Here is an 8,265-nt window from a genome sequence, read left to right as displayed (position 1 = left end):
GGAGCGTTTCAGAGCAAAATCGGAAAACAATTGTGTTTTTTGAACAATAAAGCTTGTAAATAGATGATGAGCCTGTAAATGTGCACATTATGAGCTCTCTAAACTTTACTTTTCAGATTTGAAATCAGCCTCTGCTGTCTTAACAGTTAACTGAAGAGTTATTTCAACACAAGAATGAGTTCAGAACTGTCCAAATGAAGGAGATGGTCTTTTTGTGTTTTCCTGTTAGATGGGGGGGCATCTCTGGCAGACAGAGAATCCAGTCTGGACCTCATCAAACTGGACATCTCCAGAACCTTCCCCTCTCTCTTCATCTTTCAGAAGGTAAACCATCGGCTTCTAGCAGGTTTAAGCTACTCAAGTGTGTGTTTCCTGATGCCCTCCAGTCTTGGGCCCGTGCTGGTGTCTCATATTGACTCTACCGTCCTTTCTTTGTGCAGGGCGGTCCTTACCACGACCTGCTCCACAGCGTCCTGGGGGCGTACACCTGTTACAGACCTGACATTGGATATGTGCGTTTGCTTTTCTTCTCTCGTCAACATGATGATAGTTCATAATTCATTGTTCCCAGACAGAATCAGCTGTGGCAGCAGTTTGCTCATTAGTGCTTGGTATCATTTTAATGCTTATGTCAGCACAATATCCTTACAAACTTTAACGTTTAACAAAATTCCCTACAATTGTCAAACGTTCCATAAAATAGTCTAAAACTTGTGAAATTATCAGTTAAATCAGCAATTCTATGAGCAAATGGGTAAAACGTACACCCAAACTAACATTTAAAGAACGTCCACTGCACCAGAACATTTGGGCCAAAGATGCATGTTTTCCCTTTTTTGCTTCCTGTGCACCATGTTTTTAAGTTTGAAACTGGATTAAAGTGCACAGTCCAGATTTGATTAAGGGTATTTGATACACTTTGGTTTGATCAGTAAAGCAATGATTTTATTTGTAGTTGGCCCATTTCAGGTTCCTGTAGTAGCTGTAATTGTAATGGCATCTATGTTAACGTAGCCACTTTCAGCACACAGGTGACTGCTGCAGGTAAAACTCATGTCAGCTGTTATTTCTTTAATTGTCTCAGAGAAGTCGATGAAGGTACAGTCAGAAAGGAATGAACAGGTTTGGTATTGTTTCCTTGAATTATCAGTATAATTAAAATCTGTATTTTAAAAAGGAATTTAACCCAAAAGGTGGCACATGTAGCGTTGAAACAGAATTCATTTTGCAAAAGTCAGTGGGTCCAAACTCAACTGGGAGCCGCATCAGTGCTTTAAAGTCTGTAATAAAGGCAAACAGACGAGTGTTGCTGCAGAAACATCTGCAGTTTAGTTTCAAGTGCTGATGTGGGATCTGTGTTTCAGGTCCAGGGAATGTCGTTCATCGCTGCTGTGCTGATCCTCAACCTGGAGGAGGCCGAAGCCTTCATCACCTTCGCCAACCTGCTCAACAAACCCTGTCAGATGGCCTTCTTTAGAGTCGACCACGAGTTGGTAAGTACATGGAAACGTGGCGTTCCTGTTGCTCCAGACGCTCTAAAGTACCAGCTTCAGAGTTAAATGTTGTTGTGAGCGGTGATTATCAAACTATGTTCTATTTACAACGCTCAAAGAAGGAGTCAGAGACAGAGCGACCCTGAACCTGCTATCTGTCGTAATATGGACGTCAGCAGCAGTCTAGGGCTGAAGTAGCAACACTGGCTTCAATGAACACAACAGTGTCTTGGTTTTACTTTTACATGCAGCTGTGTGATCAGTGTTGGGCCTCCATCATCTTTTCTTTACTTCCTGTCTCTGCCAGATGTTGAAGTATTTCTCAGCCTTTGAGATTTTCTTTGAGGAGAACCTGCCTCGTCTCTTCAGCCACTTCCAAACCAACAACCTGACCCCTGACCTCTATCTGATCGACTGGTGAGCTATTGAACACTGGGAACCAGCAACCCTCCAAATGGAGCGTGCAAAGAGACAGAAACCTGTGACATGACTTGTAACGCTTCCCTTGAATCCGAACCTCTGTCTTCTCGTCTCCCTCCAGGATCTTCACTCTGTACAGTAAGTCCCTCCCTCTGGACGTGGCGTGTCGGGTGTGGGACGTCTTCTGTCGGGACGGGGAGGAGAGCCTGTTCCGGACGGGGCTGGGAATCCTGCGTCTGTACGAGGACGTCCTGCTGCAGATGGACTTCATCCACATCGCCCAGTTCCTCACCCGCCTGCCGGAGGACCTGCAGTCGCACACGCTGTTCAACGCCATGGCCAACACTCACATGATCAGCAGGAACCGCCGCTGGGCTCAGGTCAGCCTCAGTTCAGGGCTTTGAGAGAGAGAGCTGAAGACTGGTGCACATTAATTACCAGATTATGGAGCACAGGGACATTTCTTGATATGCAAACGAGCCTTAATTACCCACATGTTCCATTCACCGATGACTCGGGTACATCGGCCACTCGACGACAGGAACGCTGTCCCGGCTCTATTTAAATGCAGGAACCTCAGCCAGAGGTCCTCAACAAACACTAAAGTCTCTGCCATGGTGGCCCCGAACTAACTACCCCCACAAGGCTGTGTGCTAGTCAGCGTAGCAGCAGCCAGTCCAGGGTGCTAGCAGCGTTAAACACAGCATACAGACTGCAGTCTTCCACCTCAGTAAACAGGCAGTGGGTCCACCTGGTGGCAAAGTGATGAGCACATTAAAATGCCGTCATGGTTGATTGTGTGTTTCCTTTTCAGGTGTTTTCTGCCTTGATGAAGGATGGAAATAAAGAGATGGAGAAAAACACCAGCCCGGCTTTGAGGAGCTAACACTAGCTAACCCTGACACTAATTCCAGCTTTCTTCAAACTAACCTAAACGCCAGCCGCGAAGGTCGAAGCTCGTGCTAGCGCGCCTTGTCGGCACTGAAGCTAACAACCGAGGCTAGCTGTGAAGCTTGAAGCTGCGTAGCCTGAAGCTGAACTCCCTCCAGAGGCTTACCTACGGAGCTTGAAGCGCAGACGAGCCAGCCATGAAGGTGGAAGCTGATGTCGGAGCCTCAAACAGCCTGAGCAGAGGTTTTAGAGTCAAGTCTTCAGGTCCAGTCTGGGTAAGGGACAAGTCTCTCCAGCGTTTCCTGAAAGCTGTGTTGGGACCAGAGCGGGAAACAGAGCGGCTGGTCAGCGCTAGTCGTTGACAGCCAGTGTCAGTATTTCAGCAGGCAGTCTGTTTCGGTGTCACCGTTTTAGCAGCCTGCCCCGGCTGGGAAACCCAAACGGGCTGTTAGCTAGATAGTTGTCTGTTACTTCCTCTGCCGGCTGGGAGGGAGCTCCCTCCACAGCGCCTGACTCAGTCCTGTTGGGACACAAACACCACGAACGCCGAGCTTCACGCCCTGTGTCAGTCTCAAAGACTCCAGTTCTAATCGTCGGTGCTAATGATTTTCTAAAGGCTTCAGAAATGACCTCTGTGGTTCAATTATTAATGTGGGTCCTTGTGGTTCTGATTTCACAGATACTCTTAATTTGCTGCTTCTTTTTTATTTTTTTTTAAAACTTGAACTGGGCCTCTGGATCTAGAAGTGGTGGGTATCTGCACCAGCATGGCTGATGCTGCTGGACTGGTGGCAGCTGGTGAACTGGACTTCAACCTCATAGCTTTTAAAAATCTTCATCTAGTGGCAGAAAAACTCAAACATGGGAGGTTTGGGTGGAAACTTAAAGGATAATTCCAGCATTTTTAAACCTTTTAGGCCCCAATCTTCCATCATTTTCCATCTAAATGATTAATAGAATCCAGTACTGAACAAGAAGGCTTTAACAGACGTGTCAAACAGCTGACATGTAATCTGACAGGCCACTGTCTGCATGTAAGTAAACGAGCTCTGATTTTTCTGGAAGCCAGACAGCGTTATGGATCAGACTGCTACACCACGTGTGTGTTCAACAGAAGGCTGGTCTGCAGTCTTGAGGGAGTCGTAAGGCTCTGCAGCTACACAGTGAAGCACAGCGCTGGTCAGCACCGGGCTTCTGTGGCACCACCCACCTTCTGGGTTTGTTCAGCTGGATCTGTGACACGGAAAAGACATCAGAGGAGATTGCTATGACAACTGAACAACGACTCACTAGCAGAGTACTGGTGCTTACTACAATACTATGTACTACTGCAGTACTACAGTACTACATACTACTACAGTACTATGCAGTGCTGCAGTACTGGTGCTTACTACAGTATTACATACTACTACAGTACTACGTACTACTACAGTACTGGCGCATCAGAAACATAACACATAAACATTGTGTTTCACAGCAAACACAGCCAAGGTGTGTGTGAGGTCAGGTTAGGGTGTAGAGTCGACACAGAAGCATAACTGAAGCTTTAAGGCCAGTGCATGATGTCCATGTTAGACCCATGCTAGGCCCATGTGTGACCCATGTTAGACCCATGTGTGGCCCATGTCTGGCCCGTGCTAGACCCATGTTAGACCCATGTTAGGCCCATGCTAGGCCCATGTGTGGCCCATGCTAGGCCCATGCTAGACCCATGTCTGGCCCATGCTAGGCCCATGCTAGGCCCATGTGTGACCCATGTTAGACCCATGTGTGGCCCATGTCTGGCCCGTGCTAGGCCCATGTTAGACCCATGTGTGGCCCATGTGTGGCCCATGTGTGGCCCATGTCTGGCCCATGTCTGGCCCATGTGTGGCCCATGTGTGGCCCATGTTAGGCCCATGCTAGGCCCATGTGTGGCCCGTGTTAGACCCATGTGTGACCCATGTGTGGCCCATGTCTGACCCATGCTAGGCCCATGTGTGGCCCATGTGTGGCCCGTGTTAGACCCATGTGTGACCCATGTGTGGCCCATGTGTGACCCATGTGTGACCCATGTCTGGCCCATGCTAGGCCCATGCTAGGCCCATGTGTGACCCATGTGTGGCCCATGTGTGGCCCGTGTTAGACCCATGTTAGACCCATGTGTGACCCATGTGTGGCCCATGTGTGGCCCATGCTAGACCCATGTTAGACCCATGCTAGGCCCATGTCTGGCCCATGTGTGGCCCGTGTTAGACCCATGTGTGGCCCATGTGGACGTTGAGGAGGAGCCGGCAGGTGCACATGCGACTGTTCAGGTATGCAGCTGGTCCACTAACAGAAAGCACACAGGCCTCCCATGGGTGCTTCTGTTGAGGTCTCTGGCTGCTGCTGCGTACAGGTCAGGCTCCAGAACTGTGTGGAGGACAGGATACCTGGACATTTGAGAACCTAAATCCATGGTGTTTGGACTGTATCGATGGCTGGGAATCCCCTCGTACAGCCTCTCCTCATTACGAGCGCTTGGTTTCCTGCCATTGACGCCGTGGCCACACTCTCAGACTCCTGTGGCAGACGTCACATGGTCCCTTGTGGCCATGAATGTGGCCGTAGAGAAAGCTGACCAGGGAGGAGTGGAGGCAGATAATGCCTACTGTTCTGTTCAACAGACAGTGGCTCGTGTTTGTGCATTTGCCAACAAAATAAAAGCCTCGGTGAAGCGTTCCCAGGCTGGCTTTGGGCAGCGGGACCTGAAGCTGTGGCTGGTTGTGCTTCAAACAGATGAAGACATGACTGGCAGTCCAACGGGGAAGAAAAGAGCTCCACCTTCATCCATCCATCCATTATCTATACACCGCTTTATCCTCACCAGGGTCATGGGGGGCGGAGTCTATCCCAGCTGACTCAGGGTGAAGGCAGGTTCACCTGGACAGGTAACCAGTCTATCACAGGGCTACACTTAGAGACAGACAACCAAGCACACTCACATTCACACCTACGGACAATTTACAATCACCAATTAACCTCAGCATGTTTCTGGACTGTGGGAGGAAGCCGGAGAACCCGGAGAGAACCCACGCTGCACGGGGAGAATATGGAGACTCCACGCAGGAAGATCCCGGGTGTCCTCACCGGGACGCCAACCGGCGACCTTCTAGCTGTGAGGCCACGGTGCTACCAACTGCGCCATCCTGCAGTGAGCTCCACCTTCACTTCCTGCTAAACACAGATGCTGGAGGTGACGCTGTTAGCTGCTGGCTGCTAGCTGCTAGCTAGAGTTATTTTAAAAACAGGCATCTCTACTTTGACGGCTGTTCTGGTGTTCTTGTTCTGGATGGATCTCAGACATCTTTGTGACTATTGATCATCTAGTAAATCGGGCCCTGGTATAAAAACACCAGGACTATCTGTCATTTTATGGAAAATGATGCTTTTCTAATGATTACAAAGGGTTGAAATGATGCACGTCTCGTCAGTGAGCCAAACTGTTCAGTGCTTTTTATGTTTTTACAGAAACTTAATTATTCCACGTCCACTGGACTCAAAGTATTTTCTACTGGTGTTTACTGATTCTCTGTTACGGGCCGAGTGTTGGCGTCGGTCGCTGCTGGTGTCTGAGCGACACAGTGAGCCGACGGTAGGTGAAGACGTGTGTTTGTTCTGCTAATGCAGGCGTGTTTGGCCACCGCAGCCTTCAGCCAGTGTTTCTAGGATCCACATTGACTCTCAGAGCACTTTATATGCACAGCACTGAAGCTCCATGTGAACACCGGCCCTCAGAGGCGCAGAAACACTGGTACAGCTGCAGACGGGCTTCAGACCACATGAACGGGGCGCTACGGGACTCACTGCTTCCTGTGTCAGTGCTTAGAGGGAACTCAAACACACATCCAGGTTTAGGCAAGAAGCAGAGCAGTGAGTCAGTGCAGCCTTTGCATTTAGCTGGTAGTCGTTTAGCTGTAGTCTCTGCATCAGATTGTTTCCTTCTATAACTCTAAAACAAATGCCTGCGTTCATGTAATAACCGTTTCCTACAGAAGAGTGGAAACCAGAGCGCACACTGGATTTAAACAGCATGTTCACAAACTAAACGCTGGTGCCTGGAGGATTAAACGATGGACCAAGTTATTCCTCATCGTCACTGGAAATGATCTTTGACAACTTTTGATCATCAACAAAAAACAAATTGATCCCTGTTGATATAATCTGGTCCTTTGAGCAGTCTGACTCCAGCGTCCTAAATGTGAGGATGCACAGCTTTTATCAGCATAAATTCATTCTTGGACAAGACCTCTGCAGATGCCGCCTGCTCTGGGAATTTATTAATTCATCTGATATTTCATAAGAAACAACCAACAGCTGATGAATCTGCTCATTACGTCCTCCAGGGGGCAGCAGCTTCCCCGTCCTCTCCACCGCAGTCCACTATCAGAACAATAAACTGTTGTAATAACCGATCGACCCAAACTGAATCTTTCAGCTTCAAAAATCCAGATTTTGTGCTTCTCTGTGGATGAACTGAATATCTGAGTTTTAAACTGTCACTCAAAGAGAAATGTGAACCTGAGAAAATGTAGATATTTTTAGAGATTAATAAGAAAGTAAAGGTCAGATTAACCAACAACTGAAGCAGCTGGAGCTGCATCAATATGGCCAGAAGTGTGATCGGATTATTCTGATAAATACTGAGATCGTTACTATTGATTACCGTCATTCTTTGACTCTGCTGCAGTTTTATATTCAAACTCGTGCAGCGCTGCTTTATCTCCTGCTAATGTACAAACTGTTGCATCAAAATAAGACTTAAAATCATCCTCGCCTGAATTCAGAGCATCTCCACGGTTCTCACGTATAAACAGCTGAACCGCTTCACTGGATCAACATCTGCCTCTCATTTAGATGCCACAATTTACAGATGTTCCCTGAATGCCTCATCAGCAGGTTTCCAGCTGTGCATAGAGAAGCTTCTCATGTCCGAAGATGCTGTCAGATTTAAACCAAGTGGTCTCACCTCAGTGGGCGGAGCATCCTAAACGCATCATCTTGAACTTCCATCACGGTCGTTGAATTGTGGGAAACTAAATTCATGATTCCACTCAGCCTAACCCTCAAACTGCTTGTTTTGTCCAATCAGCTGACGTATAATACGAGGTTCTTTAGTCATCTTGGTGTAAAACGATCAGCAAAATAATTGCAGATCGTTTCTTAAAGATCTAAAGATGGCAGTGATCCGTCAGTGCAGACCGCTGCCATCCTGTGCACACAGCCGCTGTGATCAAAGTGTAGAAACGCTCTGAAGTCAGCAGGAGGACCGCTGGACTTGGTCCTGACCCGTTCTGTGTGTGAACGTTCTGAAACCTGGATTGAAGCCGTGCTGCTCCGTCAGGCCTCGCGGCTTGTTGAAGTGCTTTATTCACCTCCGTCACTCCTTTGATTTACGCACACTGTCCTGGTAGATCCGCCTCCATGTCATCCCCGCACC

At 48.2% G+C, this 8,265-nt stretch overlaps 1 protein-coding gene across 2 annotated transcripts in view; it reads left to right on the top strand.

Moving 5' to 3' along the window:
- Window positions 1-5,683, top strand: part of LOC103372105 (TBC1 domain family member 12-like) — a 25,024-nt gene extending 19,341 nt beyond the window's left edge. The window contains exons 8-13 of one of the 2 annotated variants that reach the window (XM_008301661.1): window positions 230-324; window positions 441-512; window positions 1,365-1,493; window positions 1,801-1,910; window positions 2,035-2,293; window positions 2,728-5,683. In XM_008301661.1, the coding sequence (XP_008299883.1) occupies window positions 230-324; window positions 441-512; window positions 1,365-1,493; window positions 1,801-1,910; window positions 2,035-2,293; window positions 2,728-2,799 (737 nt within the window). In that variant the 3' untranslated portion in view covers window positions 2,800-5,683. The other variant, XM_008301662.1, reaches the window with a different exon arrangement.
- Window positions 5,684-8,265: the final 2,582 nt, after the last annotated feature.

This window comes from Stegastes partitus, unplaced genomic scaffold, assembly GCF_000690725.1.
Source record: "Stegastes partitus isolate 25-593 unplaced genomic scaffold, Stegastes_partitus-1.0.2 Scaffold1696, whole genome shotgun sequence".
In the NCBI taxonomy this organism is placed as follows: domain Eukaryota; kingdom Metazoa; phylum Chordata; class Actinopteri; family Pomacentridae; genus Stegastes; species Stegastes partitus.
This window is presented reverse-complemented; position numbering and strand designations above follow the sequence as displayed.